Source organism: Aspergillus flavus, chromosome 1 (genome assembly GCF_009017415.1).
Source record: "Aspergillus flavus chromosome 1, complete sequence".
Classification (NCBI taxonomy): Eukaryota; Fungi; Ascomycota; class Eurotiomycetes; order Eurotiales; family Aspergillaceae; genus Aspergillus; species Aspergillus flavus.
The window spans coordinates 58,536-82,653 of NC_092406.1; the positions used below are offsets into that span (position 1 = coordinate 58,536).

At 40.8% G+C, this 24,118-nt stretch overlaps 6 protein-coding genes across 6 annotated transcripts; 3 read left to right on the forward strand and 3 right to left on the reverse strand.

Annotated features, from left to right (window-relative positions):
- Positions 1-1,699: 1,699 nt before the first annotated feature.
- Positions 1,700-3,527, forward strand: F9C07_2218352 (sugar and other transporter-domain-containing protein; the record flags this gene model as incomplete). The annotated part of the gene is given in 6 exon segments (XM_071509699.1): positions 1,700-1,954; positions 2,015-2,351; positions 2,371-2,460; positions 2,531-2,791; positions 2,839-3,046; positions 3,129-3,527. The coding sequence occupies 6 exon segments, from the start codon at positions 1,700-1,702 to the stop codon at positions 3,523-3,525; spliced, it is 1,548 nt and encodes a 515-aa protein (XP_071365373.1).
- A 273-nt stretch (positions 3,528-3,800) lies between these two features.
- Positions 3,801-5,439, reverse strand: F9C07_2278520 (putative disulfide oxidoreductase). Its single transcript, XM_041284443.2, has 2 exons — positions 5,319-5,439; positions 3,801-5,250 (listed from the first exon to the last, which is right to left on the reverse strand). The coding sequence occupies exon 2, from the start codon at positions 5,205-5,207 to the stop codon at positions 3,954-3,956; it is 1,254 nt and encodes a 417-aa protein (XP_041141817.1). The 5' UTR covers positions 5,208-5,250; positions 5,319-5,439; the 3' UTR covers positions 3,801-3,953.
- Positions 5,440-5,610: 171 nt separating this feature from the next.
- F9C07_2278521 (S-glutathione dehydrogenase) lies at positions 5,611-7,724 on the forward strand. The gene is made up of 6 exons (XM_041289123.2): positions 5,611-6,055; positions 6,216-6,230; positions 6,282-6,396; positions 6,498-6,633; positions 6,690-7,330; positions 7,391-7,724. Exons 1-6 carry the CDS (start codon positions 6,035-6,037, stop codon positions 7,606-7,608), a joined length of 1,146 nt encoding a protein of 381 aa, XP_041141816.1. The 5' UTR covers positions 5,611-6,034; the 3' UTR covers positions 7,609-7,724.
- Positions 7,725-12,317: 4,593 nt separating this feature from the next.
- F9C07_2278522 (uncharacterized protein) lies at positions 12,318-13,759 on the reverse strand. The gene has a single exon (XM_041284464.2). The coding sequence runs from the start codon at positions 13,233-13,235 to the stop codon at positions 12,579-12,581; it is 657 nt and encodes a 218-aa protein (XP_041141815.1). The 5' UTR covers positions 13,236-13,759; the 3' UTR covers positions 12,318-12,578.
- Positions 13,760-19,657: 5,898 nt separating this feature from the next.
- On the reverse strand, positions 19,658-21,152 carry F9C07_2059499 (uncharacterized protein; the record flags this gene model as incomplete). The annotated part of the gene is made up of 5 exons (XM_071508629.1): positions 19,658-20,030; positions 20,080-20,522; positions 20,667-20,839; positions 20,885-21,020; positions 21,069-21,152. The coding sequence occupies 5 exons, from the start codon at positions 21,150-21,152 to the stop codon at positions 19,658-19,660; spliced, it is 1,209 nt and encodes a 402-aa protein (XP_071365374.1).
- A 531-nt stretch (positions 21,153-21,683) lies between these two features.
- Positions 21,684-23,525, forward strand: F9C07_2239391 (cytochrome P450 monooxygenase; the record flags this gene model as incomplete). Its single annotated transcript, XM_071510014.1, has 7 exons — positions 21,684-21,903; positions 21,952-22,043; positions 22,089-22,122; positions 22,170-22,368; positions 22,415-22,804; positions 22,856-23,303; positions 23,353-23,525. The coding sequence occupies 7 exons, from the start codon at positions 21,684-21,686 to the stop codon at positions 23,494-23,496; spliced, it is 1,527 nt and encodes a 508-aa protein (XP_071365375.1). The 3' UTR covers positions 23,497-23,525.
- Positions 23,526-24,118: the final 593 nt, after the last annotated feature.

Sequence of the window (24,118 nt, forward strand, 5' to 3'; positions counted from 1 at the left end):
CAGGCCTAAGAAACTGACTTTTGATCAGCGTGCGCGTATTCTCCAGCTTGTGGATCAAAGAAATCTCTGGGTCAAAGACTTCGACTTTTGTAGTATGGAGCAGCACTGAGTGCTTGGTCATTTGTCCGTTATAGAAACAAAGTTTGTATGATTGTGACATTGCTTTGGGAGGTGGGATACAATAGAGAACCCGTTTTACATAAAATCATCTCAACGTCTCCCCTAATCGAAGAAACTTTGTCTTGGCAGAAGTAGCGCTAACCTGGATATTCTCGAGCATTGCGAAAGGGTTGTACGGGTTGAGCATGTACTCCAACGTATAAATAAGATTAACCTACGCGGGGGGCGATGGCTGGACTCAGGATAGGCCCGATTAAAGTGAGGATCAGAGTATTCCCCGGCGTCGCATTGCATTGAATGCACATACTTGGCCGAAAGCAGATCCAGAGAGCTTCTTTTGCAAAAAGCCTTGTCCATAGCATCTTGTCCATGTATATAGGGTTGTAGTAGCGGTAGCAGAAGTGGATATCAGCGCTCTATCAAAGGAAATGTCAAGCAGCAAGTCGAGCGAAGTTAATGATCTGGAGAATGTTGGCCATGTCATTGAGAGAAATAGCAGTGTTGACCTTGATAATAAATGCTAATATCTACGCTCTTCCTCTTTGACTACTATTTCTACCGCTCTATTCATTCTCACATTGCACCACAGCAGACTAGCATGATCCACCGCATCGAGTAAATTCGAATTTCTCCCACACATGCACATAGCAATAATGAGTAGCTTTGATACTAGATTGAATGGCGCTCTCGATGTCGCTGTTGCGAAAGTACTTGTGTCAAACTTTCAGTAAAGAATACGTCTCCACATCGCTTTCACAAGCCTCCTATGTGGTTAGTTGTCTTGACATGAGTCTCCTCCGCGTTGACACTGCAAGCACAGCAGTTTGCCCCAACAACGGTTACAGAGTTTGCACTTATCACAGGAGCGGTATTTCGCCCGTCGCGATTGCCTTGGCTGTGCGATCCGGTCTCGGAAGCACTTGTGTTCACACAGGGCCATTGTTGTGAGATGAGACTACGTGGTTGACGCCGCGGGGCACATGCGCCGAGGGCCTTTAAGACCAGCTGCAGGGCATGTTGGGGAGTGAAATCGGAGAAGGCCCAGAGCAAGAAAACTCTATCTGTCCATTTTTCGGCGTTTTTACCGACGTAGCATGTCTTTAACGTATGCGATTAGGCTCGGGACTAGGTACCGCAGCGGGGCCTGTGGGGCTTCGTCGGTGATTCCACCGACACAACCAGAATACGAAAGGTGGGGTGTAATAGGAATCAGTAGCTTCTAAGATAGTCTAATGCAATATATTGCCACTCTGGTATGTTGTGCGCAGTGGACGATAAAAACTTCAGATAATGTGGGGTAGGTGGTCCGGGGTAAGAGGCCGGGGAGGAATCTGGGGTATTTAGTCATTGATCTAGCCTTCAGCAATATCTTCTGGTCCATAATATATGTAATAAAGAAATCATAAGAGCCAGGGCAATTCCTCCCATGCCTCCTGTTTAACTGTTGTTATAGCTGGCCCATTTTCTATCCTTGTTCTCCTGCCTATCCTCATCACGGACTGTGTTCCTTTCCGAGTGGAAGGACGGAGCAACGCCGTCGTTTTCGCCACACATCATAGTGATTCATACATAACTAGCGATGGGGGCTGGTCGTGGCAGTCCCACTGTCGCCGGTGGTCAGGCAATTGCATACGGTCCCACGGGGTACAAAGGGATAATCAAAGAACCTCGCATATTCGGGCTAGCATGCTTCGCCTCAATAGGCGGGTTTCTGTTTGGGTATGACCAAGGCGTGATATCTGGTGTGCTTGTCATGAACAGCTTTGTGAGTCATTGTCTTGTGCATTTGATATCATATCATATAAAACGTCTTCAATCCTGTGTTAACACCTGTGTCCCGACCCAGGCAGAGCATTTACCAACCCTGACCGAGAACGCAACCCTACAAGGATAGCTCGTTTCAATCATGACCTTAGGTGCAATGTGTGGGGCTTTTGCGAATGGTCCCATCAGCGATAGCCTGTCACGCCGATGGTCGATCTTATGTGCCAACATCGTCTTCCTGATCGGCTCCGTCATCCAATGTGCAGCAGAAAACGTGGCGATGTTGTTCGTTGGTCGCTTCGTATTTGGCTGCGCAGTTGGGATGTTGGCGATGGTTGTGCCTCTCTATCTTTCCGAGCTTGCGACCCCAAATAACAGAGACGCATTGGTGGCCTTGCAACAGCTCTCGGTCACGCTAGGTATTATGAGCAGCTTTTGGATCAATTATGGAACACAGTACATCGGTGGTACCTGTGCGGGATAAAGTCAGGCTGCTGGGAGAATCCCCTTTCGCCTTGCAATGCTTACCTTCAGCTATCCTTGCGATCGGTACCTTCTTCCTTCCCTACAGCCCCCGTTGGTTGATGAATAAAGGGATGCGGAATTGACGAATAGATACTGGCTCATCTAACTGACGTTCTGGTAGGCCGAGAAGAGGAAGCAAAGCAGGTCTTAGTCCGCCTAAGACGGCTTACTGCTACTGACTACAGACTCACGCTTGAATTTCTCGAGATAAAGGCTGCGCGAGTGTTCGATGAGGAGAGTAGGCTGGCAAAGTATGGCGACAACAGCTCGCGGTTCCAGATTGCATGGAATCAATATAAAGAGCTCTTCACAGTGCCTCACCTACGAAGGCGCACAACAATAGCATGTCTACTCCAGATTCTCCAACAATTCACGGGCATAAGTAAGTTTCTTTTAGCCATACAGCGGCCTATCCACTAACACTATCAGACGCGGTTATATATTATGCCCCACAATTTTTCGAGGCCATCGGCTTAAGAGGTAACTCGGTGAATCTGCTCGCGACTGGAGTCGTGGGTATTGTATTCTTCATCTGCACCATCCCAGCAGTTATGTACTTGGACCAGTGGGGCCGGCGGAAGACCCTGATCCTGGGATCTATCGGGATGTCGATCGCCGAGCTGATCGTGGCGACCTTGTATGCGGTTGTCCGAGCACCCAGCTGCCGGCTGGGCCGCTTGTGTCTTTGTCTGGGTCTATATCGGAACATTTGCGTTCAGCATTGCCTGTGTGAACTGGGTGATGCCATCGGAAATGTTCCCCCCGGCGACGCGCGGTAAAGCTGTTGGAGTGGCGATTGCCGCCAACTATCTCTCAAATTTCATCGTGGCGCTGATCACACCGTGGATGCTCCAATCTATCACTTTCGGCACGTTCTACTTCTTCTTGGTGTTTTCTATCACGCTCGGAGTATGGACTTACTTCTGTGTTCCCGAGACGAATGGTGTTCCCATTGAGGAAATGGATACATTGTTTGGTGGCAATGAGGGTGAAGCGGATCTACAGCGGATTGCGAGTATTAGGGCGAGGCTAGGATTCGAAACTTCGGAAGACAGAAAGATGGTGCTGGAGGAAACCAAACACGACAGTGTAGAACATCGCGAACGCGTAGACTAGGCAGGCGGACCGCGCAGTTGGACATACAGGTCAGGATTGATACCGTGGTCAGCAATTCCAAGCTGCATAACACTGACTATATAGTGTCAGGAGACTATTCATGACGCACCAGCGAAAGGCCTTCTCATGGGAAAGCTCAGGTTGAGGATACGAAGCATTCATAGTCTCCCCATGTTGGTTTCACGGTAAATATCTTAAACCATTTTTCGAGTTTCATAACGAACATGAATCTTGTACTACACTGACTATTTTCGTTACGCCTCAACCAACAGTATAAACAAACTACCGAGGAAGTATTGTATTAAAGTACAAAATACGCATAAGGCTCTACGAATCGACGTGAAATAGACAAAAGTCCAAAGATCCCACCAAAACAAGTGACCGATATGTATACACAATATAACTCTGCATTCTTTTTGGCACCACAACTAATTGCGAATAATCTCTCTCCCATCCAGCCAATCCATAAACCAAGCATAGCACATCAGGACCCTTCGCCTCCATGACCGCGTCCAGAAGAAGTTGCCAGATCTCCAACTTAGCCATGCACCGTAGCCAGTGTACTCGCGCTGCCCTTGCACCACACCGTCCCAGGCACCCGTGTATGTTACCAGTGACCGCTGCTGATATTTAAATGGTCGAGTATCCTTGAGACCAGAGTTGAAAAGCCGAATGAGATAATCCGCTTTCTGGATTGCAACTTCGGCCGTTGTCGGTAGTGTTCCGCCCTCAATGTCTGCCGCATCGCCCATTGCAAACACATTCGGTATCACGTTGCCATCTGGTGAGAAGACGTTAAGATGATCATCTGTCAGGATTCGGACAAGGCCATGTTCGGTCTTGCGGAGTTGCAATTGGTCGACCAGCGGGATTGATCTGTTTCCGGTGGCCCAAATGAGCATCCCGTAGCCAGTGATCCCAGATTCCCTGGTCTCAATGGTGTCCTTTGTCACGTTGACAATGTGGCAGTTCAGCTTGACCTTGACCTTGTTGGTTTTCAATGCGCTGCAAGCGTATTCTGATAACCTTTGGTCAAATGGGGCCAGAATCTGGGGTGCGACATCGATCACCGAAACGGATGTCAGGCCCTTGAGGTGTGGGAATAAGATTCCCAAATCGCCTTCGAAAAGATCGGTTAATTCAGCGGCCACCTCGATGCCAGTCGGACCGCCGCCAACAATAACGATATGGAGCAGCTGCCTCTGGCGCGCCTCCGATGTCCCCGGCAATGAAGCCATCTCCAGGATGTCATTCAGACGAGTCCGCACAGTATTTGCATTGGCCACAGTCTTGACAAAGATGGCGTTCTCCGCCACCCCAGGGATACCGAAGGTGTTGCTTCGACAGCCTGGCGTGAGGATCACACGGTCATAAGATACTTCGAAACGATCCTCTTTCAGCTCTTCAAATGCGGGTTGACAGACGAGCACCTGCCGGCTGAAGTCGATGTCGACCACGAAGGCCTTGATGTATTTGGCATGAAAGTCCTTCCGCCGGATGGGCTCATGGGCCAGACGGGGGTCAAACAGCCCACAGGCCGCACTGGCGAGGAGGGGAGTCACTGCAGACGTGTTGTCCGGCGCAATGAGGGTGATATCGTATTTTCGGTGGTCGATGCCGTATCCAAGTCGATAACCACCCCATCCACCGCCAATGATAACTACCTTTTCCTTGCTAGACATTGTTGATTTGTGGTCTGATGTTGGGGAGTGGTGCAGAAAGAGACTGCAGAATGAAAGTCACCTTCTCCTGAACGACCTTTATATTTCACACCGGGTATGCATTAGAAATACCTTGTCGATCTATGCAGAATATTCCTGACATCATGACTCCTTCGTAGACATGGTACTGGCCTAGAGTTCTCTCCCAAGCTGGTAGGTTCAGGTAAGGGATGGACGCGCGAGTTGAGTGTTGGTATGGATGTACCTCCGGAACCTAGAATCGTGAAGTTTAACTTAAAGCTGTCATGAATGCTTGGCAGCGGGCGGCCGAGCGTGCTTCTGATTGGCTGAATACTCGAACCCAAATCGGCAATCCTCCGCCCACACTAGCGTGCATCGATGATCTTCAAGTTGTGCCCTATATCAGGGGAAGATGATGTGGATTCATTCTCTCTCAACCATCTTACCTATGCCTATTTGGGTCCCCGACTCAGGACTGTTAGGGTTATGGAAATTCTAGCCTCCATGACAACGGGTCCAGCCCCATGTTTAACTTTAAAATGACAAGCTGAGTCTCTGTCTGCCGCTCCCCACATTCTCCACCCCGATTAAATCCTTTAAACCCCTCTATCATTGATGACTCCAATGCTCCACCTTCACTTGCTCGACGTCATTTTTTTTCTCATGATACTTGCGTCACAAATGTGGACGCCAGGGACCAATTCTATATAAGTTCGACCATTTCGAACCTAGAGCTGCTTCACTCATTTAATCCCACCTTCAAATCAATTGCCCTGAAAAAAAAAAAAAAAAAAAAACCATCATTCCAAAGGCAAAAAGTTTTCATTATGTCGAGTACCGTTGGTAAAGTGAGTTCTCTACTCCCATGTCTTCATTCCCAAAACGCCCTTAAAGCTCTCAGCCTTCTGCGCTGCACGATGAGTAGCACTCTTTACCTCCTTGTCAACCAAAATCAATGTTATATTATGATATGCGCTCCGCGAATATTGTGCTAACTTGATATGATAGACCATAACTTGCAAGGTAAAGACGTTTGCAGCATATCTTCTTGATCATTGTGGCTGATAATATCAGGCTGCTATCGCTTGGGCTGCCGGCGAACCATTCTCTGTTGAGGATGTTGAAGTTGCCCCTCCGAAGGCCCATGAAGTTCGGATTAAGATTATCCACACGGGTGTTTGTCACACGGGTGCGTCCTACCACGTTGGATACATATGACCCAAATCTGTATTCTTGCTTCACATTCCTATTTGACTCATATCGGCTAACATGGCTGTGGCCACAATACAGATGCCTACACTCTGTCTGGTAAAGACCCCGAGGGAGCCTTCCCTGTTATCCTGGGCCACGAGGGCTCCGGTATCGTCGAGTCCGTTGGTGAGGGCGTAACCACCGTCAAGCCCGGCGATCAAGTGATCGCGCTCTAGTTAGTGATTTCTCTGATCTCACTTACGTTACGAACCCTCGCTTATGAATAACCAGTACCCCAGAATGTGGCGAGTGCAAGTTCTGCAAGTCTGGGAAGACCAACCTGTGCCAAAAGATCCGTAACACGCAGGGTAAAGGAGTGATGCCCGACGGAACGTCTCGCTTCAGAGCACGCGGCAAAGATATCCTGCACTACATGGGAACGTCGACCTTCTCTCAGTATACCGTTGTGGCCGATATCTCGGTCGTGGCTGTTACAACGAAAGCACCGACAGATCGTGCCTGTCTGTTGGGCTGTGGCATTACTACTGGATATGGTGCTGCCACCGTCACCGCCAATGTAGAGCAGGGATCTAATATCGCCGTGTTTGGCGCTGGGTGTATTGGTTTGTCGGTGATTGAGGGCGCGGTGAAGAACAAAGCGGGTAAGATTATTGTGGTTGATGTCAATGATGGTAAGGAGCAGTGGGCGCGCAAATTTGGCGCGACGCATTTTATAAACCCCACCAAGGTCAAGAACGGGAAGACTATTCAGGAGGAACTGATCGAGCTCACTGATGGAGGATGTGATTATACCTTCGACTGTACTGGAAATGTGGGTGTGATGCGTGCTGCTCTTGAATCCTGCCATAAGGGCTGGGGTGAGAGTATTATTATCGGTGTTGCTGCGGCTGGCCAGGAAATCTCCACTCGGCGTAAGTTTACTCAATGTGCTGACTGTCTATATATGATCACATTGCTGACTAGTTATCTAGCATTCCAACTAGTGACCGGCCGGGTGTGGAGGGGTTGCGCATTCGGTGGTATCAAGGGTCGATCTCAGCTCCCTGGTCTTGTCGATGACTACGTCGCCGGCTACCTCAAGGTGGATGATTACATCACTCATCGGGAGTCACTGGGGACCATCAATACTGCTTTCCAGCATATGAAGAGTGGTGACTGCATTCGGTGTGTGTTGGATATGAAAGTGTAAAGTTGGCGCGATAAGGTATATCCATGCGTACAGTGTGCAAAATTTAGCTTCAGGAGTAAATATAAGAAATATAACTTTCCCCAATGACGGGAGTACGGTGTTGTCAATTTAGTAACATGGTGAACATGAGGACCTGCGAGCTTGGCGCTGAAGATGGCTCCTCCTTGCAGTCCCATCCAGGCGTCCCTCTTCGACCTCCCTGGTCGGGTGCTTATTACATGCCCTCTCCCCTCTCTCAGTCTTCTTCCATTTTCGCAGTTCTCTTCGTATCTCCAAACCCCCGATACCCAGAGCAGCTCTGCGAGATTTGCTGATTGTGTCTCCAGATTCCACCCTTGATCATTCATCTTGGCTTTTCCACATGGCACGCCCACTTATTCTGTGGCTCAAGGTGAGGAGCACCAATACTGGACTGATCCCATTCTTTGCGAGGAAACTCGAGCCAGGTTAGGACAGTTTTGTAACTTTGATGGATAGATTCAAATTGCAAACCCAATACTCTAAAAGATGTCGCTGTCGTTGAACACTGTCGGCGAAAGCAAGTGTGGATATTCCCTGGTGCAAGCCCGAAGTCCTCAACACACCTCTCCTGTGACCATATGAGCGCACTCTGTATGGTTATGGGCTTTACGACTCTCTAGGAATGGCTCCTAGAGCAATGTCGGCAAGCTCTGAAAGAACCGGGTGGAGATGCCAGGGTTGAAAATCATGTCAGACATTCGAACTTTCGTCGTTGGACGGCAAATGAGATAAATCGTCAGTTCTTCTTTCGCTAAATACGAAAAAGAAATAATCGGATACCGTGAAAACGGGATATCTTGACCTACCCGGGCTCACTAGCAGTGGTGATAGCCTCCGAAAAAAAAAGAAAAAAACAAAAGCCTACCAATCACAATTCTTTAGACGTGATCTTTAACATGCCGTTCTTCTTCGACCGCCTCAGGATGATCAAACAGGGACAAATGTGCTTGAAGTTAGGGGACGGAGACACGAGTTTCGATAGTCCTTCATCTGTCAGAGAGGACATATGCGTCGGATCAAGACATATTCAAGATCATATAAAGAGCAAGCATCCAGTGTTGTAGAGGTGGGCGAACAAGGCTTCGCAGCAGCACGTCGGTCAATAGTTCTATCCTACTGAAGACGATACAGGATGTACTACCTGAGATTCATTATAAGGTCTTGTGTAGAGTACCTTGCGAAGCCTCTTAATATTCCTCTTGTTTTTCAGGTCTTATAGTACGGGTTAAATTTGGAGAATGTTATACACAGAGTATAGCCCGGTGGTCTTGCTATGAGCACCTTTAGCCGACATATCAGATCAATTATCATGGGCAAAATCTACAGTCACCATCGAGATGAATCAAGATAATGGCGTACATAACCCACATAGGGCTCTTCAATCAACTACCAAAAGTTCGGAATTACAGGGAAAAGAAAACAGGGGTCTCAAATGGCCAGAATAGTGATTACTTCCAGCGTCAATCTCAAAAGCCCTCATTTTCTAATTAATATGATGGTTTGAAACCGAAAGCCGCTCAACATCCTCACCAGCATCGCCATGCGAAAAGAAACTGCTAATATTCAAGCTCTTCCACTTTAACGAGCGCTTCCACTACTACTCGCCCTACTAATCCTGGTGTACATCACACAGCAGCAGGATAGCATAATCCAGCGTATATGGCAAACCACGGTATCTACCACGCACCTGCATAGTAATAATAATCAGCTTCAACACTAAATTGAACTGCGCACTTAGACTCGTCTCTCTCTTTGGATATTTCAATAACAGCCCCACCGTCCCGTACACGGAGACGATCTCAAATAGAAGTAGGAAGAGCGAGAACACGAAATCACGGCCGTGGATTTATTAAATACGCTTACCCTTAGTAACGGAGATAAGAAAAAAGCCTAGCATTATATATCACAGGTCGAACCCGAGTTACCGCTAGATGTGTGCGGCCAGGTTGTACGGGTTGGATTTGTTCTCGTTGTCGTAGATGCCGAGGCTTTGTTCTTCGTAGACATTAATTTTTTTGGATAGCAATTGCAATCGGGAATTCTAATATATACATCATTACTACAAAGGAGACTTGTACTGCTGGGTGCAGGGTGCCTAGAGAGGTGATTGAGAAGCCGGCGGTTCGAGCCAGCGACACGCCTCATGGGATCGAATCAACAACACAACCCATGGGATCAAACCAGCAATACACCTAATGGGATCAACTAGCGATACGCCTAATGGAATCGAGCCGACGACACAACCAATGCGATCAAACCAGCGACACACCTAGGGAATCTAGCCCTTTAATAACCGCGCGCAGTGGATACAATCACGTGAGATTACCTCAGTTAGGGTCTATGTAGGGCGCTAGTATTTTCACAGTAGCTGGCAATAGTGGACCAGTATCAGAGTCCAACACGCCCTTGAGCAGAAGATCGAACATAAGGACCCTCATAAACTAATAGAGATGGCGGCCCACCTGAACTCAAGTGGATGCGGGCCTGCCTAGTATCTCCGTTTTAACTTACTATAACTAGGACTACCAGATTAGGCATTACTCTAGTGGCCATGTTTCTTATTGGAACACATAAAGAAAAGCTAGAGATCAGTGTTATACTGTACAAATCCCTCACATTGTTGGACGCTTCGCTGAACTTAGCTTTAAGCAAAGAGGGAATAAAGATCCTACAACATATGTAAGTAGTATTGTATATGGTTATCTTTAGTCGTGCGGCAACGGCAGCTTCGGAGCTATTTATTAATAAATAATTGGAGATCAACCTCTTTACTAAATTGGATACCAATCTAGAGAAACTGCCAACTATATTAATCTATATAATATTAGCTTCAGCTATTCTATATATCTAGATATCCCTGTTTTAAAGAACTTTAGTTTAAATATCCCCACAGATAAAATCACAGTATTAGTAGTAAGTAGTCTTTAGTTATATCTATTCTAAAATCCTTTAATACTATAGTGGCTTAAAAAGACTATCTAGCTTAGAAAAGAGTATAGTTATTGATTTATTTAAATAGTAGTATAATCCCTATATAGAAAGTATCTTCTTAGATAATAAAGATATTAGTTAGATTAATCTTAAATGGCTATAGATTAATATCTATCTAGTATAATAGATAAGATATCTAAAGATTATATTATAGATATATAAGACATTACTTGCTAATAATTTTAAAAATAAATAGTTTTTAATATTAATATATTTAAGAATATTGCTAATAGTCTTATTAATATTTAATAGAAGACTATTGTAAGCGCTCTATTGGCATACTATCCTCTATAGACAGTAGACTTGTGGGGTATAGTTAACAAATAGACTTTAGAAATATAGTACTAGAAGATTAAAATTATTTAGAATTATGTAATAATTTTTTTATCTAGTATAAGAAAATAAATTACTTAAAAATTAAAGTTTTTTATATAATTTTAATAAAAATATATATATATTATATAAGTTAATAGTCTACTAATAATTTATTTATATAGAATCTAGTTATCTAAAATAATTATTATTATAATTATTTTTTTTTAAAAAAAATAAATTATTTTACTTTATATTTGAATTCTAAGATACTTAATATTTTATTTTAATATAGTTCTTATATTTTCTGGCGTCTAATAAGTAGATTCTTAAGGATATATCTATATCAATAAGTACCTTCTGCACTTAAGAGAACGTTGCTTTCTACTATCTAATTAGAGATTAACTTAGGAGTAAAGAGTATTTACTAATCTTAATTCTACTTAGATTTAATAGAGTACATTTATGGTATTTGTAGGTATATAGAAAAAGCACTATAATCTTATTTCTAGAGTGTTTCTATAATCTAATAAATAGTGCTATTACTATTAACTTCTTCATATTTTTAATATCTATTAATCTATTTCTATATTATAAGCACGTAGTGTTAGTATAGTAAAAATTGACGCTTTTTCCAAATATAATCTATAATAATATCTTATAAGGTATACTAGATTTTAGTGTAATAATAGCAATGTTGAATGAGATACTAGAGATAATATACCGGGCGGCTAATATATAGGACTTTATATTTTTACTACTCGACAACATTAATATATTATATAGAACTAGCAGTAGCTAGTTTTTTAAAGATTAATACTAGTATATTACTATTACTTAAGTGCTGATATATAAATCTAGTATAGTTTTATTTAATAAAGTAATAAGTACGCTTAATACTAAGTTAGAGAAACTTATTTAAAATGCTCTGTTAAAGGCCGCGTTATTTAGTAATTATATTACTATCACAGTGATATATTATTTTTAATAGTCCGCGATGTTAACTATATCTTTGTCTTCTATATAGATAATATTGTGAAGGTCAGGATACATAGTGAGTTGGTCGCAAAGAGGGGTATGTATACCAAGATGTGTGAGGCTCAGAGGCTTGACGGCGCTGCGTGATTTCTTCTCTGAATGTAATGGGTTAGTAAACCACTTTGTATGTAAATTTATTTTTTTTATTAATACACGATTCGGGTCAAAACCTGTGGGTTGGATTCACGGGATTTAGGGAGGCCTAATTAACGTACTTTTATATGTTAGTATTACCCAATTAGAAGTTTTATACTGAAATAGATTCTTCGCAGATGACCTACAGATTAGGTATATCAACCCGTAGGTTTCTAGGGTTATTCTTGAGTCCAACATTGGGAACCGACGTGTGATGAGGCCAAAACACATTATAATTAAAAAACCTGGACCTAGTTGTGGTTATCGTTCGTGCCGTAGATTTGCTCTCTAGAATGTATCTGGCTTGGCGGAATTTCACTTCTAGCAGTTTCTGATCAGGGATAATACCAACTTGCAGCCTCTCAGACATTTGGATCTCTGATACTTAGAGCAATTCTGAGCATTCTAGGATATTTAAGTATTTACATTGAGATGGGGATGAACAGCTTTCCGCAGGACAGGGCCGAATACTTTTAGGCGACAACCTCCTTACCAGTTCCGAACTCGATGTTATACACCGGCTCGTCGAGCGGAGCGGTGCTGCCGAGACCGCTGGGACACGAGGGCTGGTTGCTGACAGAGAGGTCGAGGCTGCACACCTCATCGACGCCGTAGTGGCAGACAGGGTCGGCGATGTTGTACAACACATAGTTTTGGGCGACAAAGCTGTCGGCCTGGCTAAGGCACGAAGAAAGAAAGTCCATGCTGTTGGCTGCCAAGAGGGGCAGCTTGCCGTTGTCCATGAGATCGGCGCACTTGCTAGGCTCGACGACCTCATACTTCATATGAATAGCTCCTCCAGTATGCGGGTCGTCCTTCGCAGATTGGCCGAAGGCGAGGTAGTTCCAAGCGTCGTAGGAGATGTCGTACGCGCCGCCAGAGGTGTCAATCTTGAGGATGTGGAGGGAGCGGTCCTTGTAGGTGACCTTGACGCAGATGTCGTTGCAGTCGACTGCGCTGGGCCAATAGGCCACACGGTTGGTGTTGATCTTGCAGCCGACAACGCCAACTGAGGAGGAGTACTGCTCGTGAGGAGTGATGCCTGCGCCTGTGCCCCGGGAGACCACAGGGATAGTGGCAGCTAAGGCCAGCGATGCCGAAGCGGCAAGAAGTGCAAGTTGACGGGACATGATATAAATACACGTAATGAAATAATTGCTCTAAAGGAATGACGTGAACGAAATAATTAAAGGAGTGTGGTTGAATAGCATACAGAACGAACTCGATATGAGCGGCTATGGCCTCTATTTAAGGCTAGCCGTAAGCTTGTTGCTCACCCTGAAATTGCATGGGACTCTAGTTGCAGGCAAACTTAGCAATATCATATCTGAGCTAGCCGAAAGGAATAGAGGCGTGAAGGCGCATAACGTGCCTGTTGTCTGATAGTAAGCCTGAATAAGAAGGTGGTATGCTGTAGCTCTGATCCACATGTTGGCAGGAGAGATTTAACATAAATATAGTGGGTCAAAAGTATTGCAACACTGTTAAGCAGGAGTGGTATATTAGCTTTTATTTGTCAGGAGGTAGGTAACATAGACGAGGGTGTCAACACTAGCATGCTCAGGCAGCTCTTAGGATCAATCCTTTCGGCCCGGCCGACAAGGTCGGTAATTCCCGATGCTTCGGCACGAGCCGAGGGGGATTTCATTTATAAAATAATGAATAGACTGATAAATGAAAGAAGAAGATGATTCTAAATTTGCCAAGGAGTTGGTATTATATCTTTTACTATTTACTAGCCCTAATGCTCCTGATCGGGGACATTAAATCGCCTAGTTCTGTCCTGGCGGCGCAAAATTCATGCTGTATATAGCACAAGTGGATAGTACACTAAATATCGAGCTTCGCAATCTATAGAACTTATTTTGAGCTCAAAGACCTTTAATTTCGTTGAGGCATTGGGGTCTAAAAGCGGTCCCTGGGAGGCCGAAATCCAGGTGTTGCGATACATTTGACCTCTGGCGCTTTCATGGACGCCTGAGATATGATAGGATGTTTGCTAATGGCGGCGAAGATTTTCTAATTCAAGCCAAGAGGGGATTTGAGGACCACTCGATCCAATGCAACGTCTCATGAGCGTAATACGCTGGCCATCTGTCATACCCGTAACACTAGCTGGGTTCCGAAGAATATGATCATGCAAGTTCACCCGCAGGGTGACAGGCTTGTCTATTAAAGCTATGGAACATCTATGTACCTGGTCCCGAAAAGTCGGGACAACTCGGTTCCTTCCAGACTCCAACTCATGTACTTCAATCACTCCCAGGTACAGCATGCAATTGCCATACCTTGTCTATGACTTACGAGAAGAATACTACAAGATGTATCAAATCCCTGTATGACGTCCTTCCAAAGCGCCGTCCTCGATCTGACTGCTCTCCTGGGCCATATCGAGTCGCTTATTCATCCGGGAGTGTACCATACGAATAATAAATACAAGGATCACAATGAGTAATACGATTCCGGCCGTTGCACTGCCACCTGTAATATACCTGTTACGCCCGGGGCTTCGTTGTTAAGTCTGTGATCAGTTAGCAGACCATGTTTTGGGGGTTACTAACCTAAAGTTAATTCTTAACTTCTATTATTGTTAGGTTATAGTCCTAGTAGAATAGAAATTACTCTAAGACTGCCGTCGATACTAGACTACTATTATTATAGAGATATAGTCAATATATGTCAGAGATATATTTCCTATTTAGGAAATTTTCTTGAATATTCTAGAATTATTCTAGAATATTCCCCCTTTAGGTAATAGTCTAGAATTCTTCTAGAATATTACCTATCTAGAAGAAATTAGACAAAAAATCCTAACTAGGCAATATTAAGCGACTACATCCTAATTAGGAAATATTAGGCGAGTACTAAATTAGAAAATATTAAGCAAATTCCTAATTTAATAAGCCTAAGCGAGCCCAATTCAACATAAAAAGCCACTCAATCCCCTACTAAATTAAATCAATTTTTTCAAGCAGATCATCATCCAACTATCTGACTGCCAGATATTGATTCATTCTTTTAATCTCTTCTATTCATATCTAACCTAGGGCTTTAACTGCCTTAGCCCTAGTTGCCTGCCTTTATTATCTAATCTAGGGCTTAGACTGCCTAAGCCCTACCTACCTACCTGACCTAGGATTACTACTCAGTCAACCCTAGCTTTTCTATGTGATTTAGTCATTCAATTCATTCATTCTATTCAACTTTTCTATTCATCCTAGCTAGCCCTAAGACTATTCCGCTTTAGGATTAGGGCAGCTGACAATATAAAACTGCTATTAATACTAAACTTATGTCTAAAGAGCTAGATCTATTAAATATATATTTAATAGTTAAAAAAGTATAAATAAATTAAAATTAATTATACTATTAAAGATAACTCTATAATAATAATTTAAATTAATTATAAAGAATTAAATTAAGTATATAAATAAATATTCTTATATATTCTTTTTTATAATATTACTACTATAATTATTTATATTAGTAATATAAGATATTCTATTAGTATTATAAATTTATTATATTACTAATATATTTAGTTATATTATTGCTATAATATATATAGTTTACTATAGTAATTAGCATTAATATTAGTAACTCTTTCTAAATAACTACTATATAAATAATTTGTTGGATATCTTTTACTTAAAAATTGGCTATTATTATTCTATTATTATTCTGCCTTATATATCTATCTTTAATAAGATATGCTAGATAAGGGTCTGTAACAGTAACAGTCATTGCCCGTCATTTGGATGCAGTACACTTATACTATGGCTTACTATACTCAACTTTATCTAAATCACCAATTATAACAAATATACATGTTTTCTTATAGAATATAAGCTTTTTAAAATCTAGTAATATAGCAGTGCAACGGAGTATATTAAATATTTCTAAATTATAATGTTTTAATATAAAACAATACTTTAGTAGTAATAAATAGATATAGATATTTATTAATCTATATACTAGAGAATATATATATAATATACTTTAAGTATTTAGCTTTAATTAAAGAATTATTATATTACTAGTATAGTATAAATAGAGTGGTACGGGTAACCCGATAAACCCGACCCCAAATCTAGAAAACGCGCCCCGACCCGAAAAAGGTCATGTGATCTAAAAATCTAGATTTTCTAGATTTTTTTTATATTTCTATATAGATCTAGATTATATATATATATATATATATATAAAATATCAATTCAATATATATAGAAATGGTAGATATATAGAGCTTTCAAAATCACTAACATAATCGGTAAGCACCCTACGCATGTAAGCACCCTGCGCACCACCCGCCATATAGAAAATTTAAATAATTAAAACACTATAAATTTAGACTTCTATATAAAAATAAGTAGTTCTATTAATTTAGATAGTATATAATTTTATAACTTTATATACTATAGCTAGAATATTTAGATAGAGCGCGCCTAGAAGCTAATTTAATAGATAAAGATCTATCTGTCTATATAGCTTTATCTATCTAATTTTAGTATTTAATAAGGATTTAGGCTTTAGATACTAATATATCTTTTTTAAAAATAATCTATTTAATAGAGTACTTTTACTTTTTAAACTATCTTTTATATATAGTCTAATATTATTCTAATTAATACTTTAATATTATTATATTATTTATAACTTATTCAGCATCTTTAATTAATTAATTTAAACTAGTTTTAATAAATAAATTAGAATTATAAGATTAATTTTTAAGCAGCTTTTTAAATATAGATTCTAATTTCTTTAACTACTTAATTATATAAGATATTTTAAGCACTAAACTACTTTAACTACTAGATCTATTACCCGAAGGCGTAGAAATCTTAAACTAAACTATTAGCTAAAAAAGAATATACTTAGAGCTTAGAGAAACTAGGCTAGTAGCTCTAAAAATACTATAGATATTGTTTTTAATAAAAATCTTTATATAGACCTAAGAATATACCTCTAAAAAATTAAATTTATTAATATAATTAAATCTACAATATATCTTAAATTTAATTAAATTTCTATACAAGTCTTTTAATAGCAAAAAAATAATAATATTAAATAATTAAAGTTTATAAAAAATATATATAGATATATAAATTAATATAATATTATTCTTTATATAGATCTAATTAAATTAAGATATTAAATAACTATTATAGCTATCTAGAATAAGTAAACAATATTTTTCTATAGATTAGCTAATAGTATAAAATATAAAATAATTCTATAATTAATATAGACTAATCTTATTACTTATCTAGCTATTAGAACTAATCTCGATTCTTTAATTAAAAAAAATATTTTTATTCTTGTACTAAGACTTTATATATATTTTATTTTTAAAAATAATATAAAAAGATAGAGTCTATCTATTAAAACTAATATATTCTATAGTAATAATCTATTCTTAATTTTCTAGCTATAATAAAAATAGTTTCTCTAGTATATTAGATCTAGTAACAACTTTAGCTGTAATTATTAGATCTATTATAAATCCTATTTTATTAAAATTATAGATATTGTTTAATACTATACTATACTTCTAAATAATTTTATTTATTTATTTAAACTAAATACCTAGAATCTTAGGATCTTCTATTTTAATATACTAATAGTTATAGCGATATATAAAGTAGAATTTAAGTCTAGATATATAGTTAATAAAGTTATATATCTATTTTTTTTCTATAGTAGTAGAGAAAGAAATAGTATTACGCTTTAAAAATAGAATATTAGCTATTTTTTATATATATACCGGCTGGGGAGATACTCTATATTTATCTAGTAATAGAATCTACTATTTAAGCAATTTCTTTTTACTAGTAGTTAATTTATAAGTATTAATACATCTATTATTTAAAAAAGAGACCTTTTTAAAACAACTACGCAGGGTAGATTTAAATATATTAAATATTTCAACTATCTTTTTTAAGCTACTGATTTTATTTTTTTTTAAAGTAGAAATAGCTAATAGAATTCAGCCTTCCTACTTAACGCGTAATTTTAAGGATTTAGATATTTTTAGTGGTATAGTTAATATTTAAATTATCTAAGAAATTAAGGCGCGTTGAAAACGCGGGTGGTATACAGGGTGCTTACATGCGCAGGGTGCTTACCGATTACGTTATACTAGGTCTAATTAGATAAGGCGCCTGGTTAATAAGCGACGCCTTACCTAACTAGGTTTAGCCTGTGGCTTGGCGGGGCCCCAACGAGTCGGGTTGATCTAGATTGGCCCGGGTTCGGGGTCGGGGCGGTTTCTAGATCTAGGACCTGAACCCGGCCCGAATACCACTCTATATATTAGATAGAGAAATTGCTATATAATTTTAAATAATCTTTAGTCTTCTAATATTATATTTTTAAAATCTATTAATTAACTATATTTCATAAATCTATTATTTATAGATAGATATATGCCGGTAGAGCACTTATAGTTTAAATTATTTTTAATTAATAATTTTAAAATAGTTAGTATATAAAGTTTAAGTACTTTATTACTAATAGATTTTTAAAAAATTAATAGCACGGCTATTTAATTATCTATAATTCAAAGAGTCTTTTAAAAAAAGTTTTTAATAGATTAAAATACTTAAATCTTTAATATCTTGATAGAATTAATTATTAAAAAAATAAAAATAAAATTTTTAAAAAAGAACAAATACTAAAGTACTATAGTAAAACATTAATATTATTATTTTATATAATTATATAAATAACTAAAATATTAAGAATAATTATATAGACTAGTTTTATAAATAATAGATTTAATAATTTTAAGCTATCTATATCTATTTTTCTAAATATAAAATTATTTATAAAATATATAATTATATTATAGATATAAAAAATTATTCTACTATAAATATATTAATTTAATAGAATAATAAAAATAAAATTCTATATATTATTAATTATTTTAATAATAAAATTAAGTAGATATAATATTTAAAAAAAAGTTTTAAAGAATTAAATTAAAAAAATATAAAAGACTTTTTGTTTATATTTATTAATTTAGAAATAGATTAATATTAGAACACCACGTATTATTTTGTAAATAAGAAATAGAATACTAAAAATATATATAGATAATATATTTAAAATCTAGAAATATAATAAATTTTTCTAAATAATTTTTCTAAATAATTTTTTTATAATTTAAATATAAATTTAAATATTTAATTAAAAGATCTAGAAAAAGATTATTTATATAGTTTACTAGCTATAAACTTTTAAAAGAATATATAATATAGTAATTTAATACTAGTTAATTCTTTATTATAAATATAGTTTACATACTAATAAAAAAAATAGTTAAAAATATATTAATAGAAAAAACTATAGTTCTAGTAAATTTAAAAATGAAAAATATTTTTATAAAAATAAAATTTTTATTATATATTTTTATTGTAGCTATTTTTTAATTAAGTAACTATTTTTTAAAATTTATTAATAAAATAATAGTATATAGATAGTTTATATATATAAAAAAGACTAGTAGCAAAAAAATATTATTTTTAATATAATAAAAAGAGTTATAGAATTAAAAATATTTTACTGTAGTCTCTGTCGTTTTTAAAATCGATAGTTCTATGGGCAGCTTCCTCTTCTTAGACGCGGACGAGCAACCCAGTGTGACGTTCTGGTAGCCCTCTTCCTGCCCCGTCTGAAAGGTGCCGAAACAGAAGTGGGTGACTTTACGATAGAACTGGCGGGCGGAAGGTAGGTTGATGCAGACTATGCCGCTGAAGCATTCGATTATAGACCAGTAGGAGGTGGCAACTGTGTCGTCTGCGGGATGGAAGGTTAGATGAAGTGAGTTTGGCTGGTGGGGATAGAGGGAGATACATGTGGCATTTGTGGTCGTTGCGTAGGTGATCACGACCGTGAGTCGGAGGATACTGACGGTGGTTACACTATACAGGTTAGTGGTCGGTTGACTCAGGAGGCAAAGAGGACACCAACAAGAATCCTAGCCCAAACATAGCTAAGAGCATAATCTTCTTCGACAAGCTTACAGACAGACCGGCTATCTTGTGCAGCGGAAGCCCGATGACTGCCAGATCGAGCGCGATATTGGTTGTCGCATTCGCGATGCCAAAGGCGTTGAAATTGAGACACGATCCTTCTGTTTCCCCGTGCCATTTTGTCCAGATATACGACACTAGGAGAAAGTTAAACGCGGTTCCAAAACCATAGGTTAAAAGATACAGGACGTTGATGGCTACAAGGACCCATGTGACTCGTCTGATGCCTGTACTTGGGAAGATGCGGAGATATAGACATAGGAAGGCCATTTTGGTTGCGGCGAGTGCCGGGATGTAGAGCAGCTGTAGGAGCCAGGTGAACCTCAGAATGCGCGTAATGCTGTCAAAGGGGAGGGTCCAGATGTCTTTCCCATAGCCATCCTTCGCCATTGATGAGATTAGCATTGGGTCAAGCCTGAGAAGAAACCTGACGTACTTGGATATTCGAGGGCTCCCATTGGAAGTGCAAACAACTACCCTTTACTCAGTCTTCACATTATCGCGTCCTTTTTTGAGGAGGCATACCAGGGCTAACACGGCAAAAATATCCTCTGGCTCATAATGATCACGGGAATTGGAGCACCGCATGAGGGTAAATGCTATCGCAAGAGCCATAAAAACACTTGTGACGGTTGTCGTGATATGGGAGATATCGCGAGGTTCAATCCCACACATCGTGTTCGACGCATTCTGCGAGGCTATGCAAGTCAGAGAAGCAGGTGAGCTCTACTATCGGCACATACTCAAAGCCTCTTTAACCGAACAGGTCATGACAATACAACCGCTGATGTTTTGCTCCAGCGCTGTATTGGCGCAAATACACTGCGTATCAAACGAGGAGCAAGATGAACCCCCAACCCCTGCGTCCATGCAAGCTGCCTAGAAAGTATTAGCCTATACAACCGCGTTCGAGTGAATCTATCATACCGCGCATGGAGGCATTTGCTGACAAGTGATGTTGTTTGCGAGCAGGGCGACAGCCCAGACCCTGAAAAACCAAGCCCATCCCATGGTGAATAAAGACGTTCACCCATCCTAGTGTTGGGAAGGCTTCATGGAAATCAGCTCTTAAAATGTTTCACCCATGTGCCTGGCGTAGCAGCCTTTAAATTATCCCCTTGGCGTAATTTGCAGCGCTCGGGCTAGTCCATGCCACGAATCCCCGCACTCGAATAAACTAACACGACTGACTCGGATACTCTTTAGTGTAGCGCTAAACCAGTCCGTGCCGGGCGGTTGCAAGACGGTCGTCTGCAGTTGGTTTGCATCGCACTAGTATTGCAATCAAAGCCAGCTGGTTCGTCCTCTGCTCCACTTCTGGATTGTGGAGCTGGAGCGCCGAGATAACTAGCGCTAGATACGCATCGAAGTCTGCCGTCGACAATTGTTATATTAAAAGAGCTGCTACCGCCCCCACGCTTCAGTCTATCTACAGGTAGTACTAGTAAATGGCAGGTGGGTCTCAGTATATTAAGAGGGCTGTGCACCCGCAGGGGTTTTTTTCTGCCCACTACACAGGAGTGCAATTGGATCAGTCGAGTGATGGACTTGTTGGGACTTCGCGATAGATCCCTGCTGGGCCAAGGCGCCCTTGTCGCATTTGTCACGTACTGGGCAGTTTGGATCATCTACACACGATGGTTTCACCCTCTCGCCAAGTTTCCTGGACCTTTCTGGGCATCTGTCACGAGAGCCTGGACGCTTCTTCATGTGCTTCATGGGGATACTGAGAAGAGGCAGATGAAGCTACATGCGAAACATGGTTTGGTTCCTCCCGGAGATATACTTGAACCTTACTTATCAAGTATAGGGTCTGTTGTTCGCATCGCCCCGAACGAGCTGGTCACCAGTGAGCCGGAGGCTATCCAAACGCTCTACGGAGTCAGATCTTTTACGGCCAAGGTATGGCCCCCAGTCTGAGCACAGCATCACTGACTAACGGACTAGACCGACTTCTATTTGGCTTTCAGGCCACCCTGGGGTACGTCAGAACCCAGTATTATCCACAACAGCGATTGATAGGAGTAGCACGATTCCCGGATCACTTCTCGTCAGAAGGCGGAAAGCAACACGGGGAGCGCCGCCGCATCGTTAGCCATGTCTACACAATGACAAGCATCCTTCAATCGGAAAAGTACATTGAGAAGTGCATTGCTGTTTGGCTCGAGAAACTAGGCCAGATGGCGGACCGCAAGGAGTCTTTCGATCTGTGGATATGGACACGAATGTAGGCATTCCCACCTCTACAACGTTAAGTACTAATATCTTCATAGGTATGCATACGATGTGATCGGCGAGCTGTACTTTAGTAAGATGTTCGGCTTCCTCCAGGCCGGTCACGACCACCTAGGATACATCGATGCAACGGAAGATTTGGTCCCTGTCCAATTCCTGGCTGCCAATATGCCCACCTACGTCCGGGGTTTATTTATGCTGACCGGGATCCTGTTCCCAAAGGTCCGACGGGCATTGCGAGCCCTAGGAGATCTGACTGACGCTACAAATGCAATGCTAAAAGACCGCCTCGCTGCTATACAAAGCGATTCCGAGGATAAGCCTCAAAGACATGACATCCTAGGAAAGCTGCTCGTAATCTCCCAGGAAAGAGGTAAAGAACTTGATTTCGTTCTTGACGATATCAAGATGGAGTCGTTTGGTGCATTGTAGGTTCCCTCAACCGATGAGTAGTGGTATGCTAATAGATACATACGCAGCTTTGCCGGAAGCGAGACAACAGCTCTCACGCTCTCTGGCATCCTGTACCATATCCTCCGCAACCGCAGTGTATACGCAAAGCTCACCGCTGAAATTGACGTCGCCGTGCAATGTAACCAACTCAGCACCACGCACATTTCCTACAACGAGGCCATTAAACTTCCATACCTAACCGCCTGCATTAGAGAAGGAATCCGCATGCATCCCATCACTGGTGTCTCTTTCCCCCGTCATGCACCCTCATCTGGGTGCACGATCGGCGGGTACTATATCCCCCCTAATGCGCGTATAGGAGTGAATCCTAGGGTTATGCATTTCAACAAGACTGTTTTCGGTGAAGATGCGGATCAGTTTCGACCCGACAGATGGATTGACGGCGACGTGAGTAAGATGGATCGGTACATTATGCAGTTTGGGATGGGCGCTAGGACTTGTCTTGGCAAGAATGTGAGTTTCGTCCCATTCTGGCGGAGCTCTTACTGATGAATCTCTTCAGATCTCGATGTGCGAAATCTATAAGGCCATCCCGGAGCTTTTAAAGTCTTATACATTTGAACTTGCGGGTGATGAGGACATGCAGACGACGTCGTATTGGCTGTATAAGCCGGTGGCGATTGACGTGAATGTTCGACGTCGTTGATGGAGCTCGCTACCCTTGATAGAAAGTGCATTATATCATATATGTCATATAGATAGCAACTCTCCGGGGGATACCTGGGAACACTAGGGTACCCTACTACAACTAAATCGTCTACGAATGACAAGGGTACCTTGCGTACTTCTGTATTTATTCCGCTGACGTCAATGCTCTTCTTAGGCCCTCCAAGCTCCTCCTAGGTTGTATGTACCCTAGACAGTTTAATTAAGTGTTAATTCAGCCCTTCAGACATACTCTTTACTTGAAAGCTACTTCGGTCGCTTCGAAAATTCATAATCCAGGGTCCTCTGGGACTGCTGGATACTTAGGGATAGCTAACTATGCTCAGGATGCTGAAGGAGAGACGGAAGATCCTAACTATTTCGTAATATTGTTCCTAGTCAGGAACTTAGGAAGCGTCGACGAGCACTTGCAAAGAGATGGACTAAATAAATCTTGGTCAGTGAGAAAGCGATAGAGTTAAAATTAGTCTCAAAGTGGCCCGAGGCTTGAGTCGTCCCTGAATCGGTTGCGGAACGGCGTGTCCAACTCTGTGATCCACAAATGAGCATTGGCAGGGAAAACAAGAGAGATAAACATGCCTCAGTCTAAAAAGCGCCTAGGC

Excerpts from the sequence above, each read along its gene's own strand:
- F9C07_2278520 (XM_041284443.2), bottom strand. The coding sequence starts at position 5,207 with ATGTCTAGCAAGGAAAAGGTAGTTATCATTGGCGGTGGATGGGGTGGT.
- F9C07_2278521 (XM_041289123.2), top strand. The coding sequence starts at position 6,035 with ATGTCGAGTACCGTTGGTAAA. Across the intron at positions 6,397-6,497 it reads CACGGGTGTTTGTCACACGG|ATGCCTACACTCTGTCTGGT; the intron begins GTGCGTCCTACC and ends GCCACAATACAG. Across the intron at positions 6,634-6,689 it reads GATCAAGTGATCGCGCTCTA|TACCCCAGAATGTGGCGAGT; the intron begins GTTAGTGATTTC and ends ATGAATAACCAG.
- F9C07_2278522 (XM_041284464.2), bottom strand. The coding sequence starts at position 13,235 with ATGTCCCGTCAACTTGCACTTCTTGCCGCTTCGGCATCGCTGGCCTTA.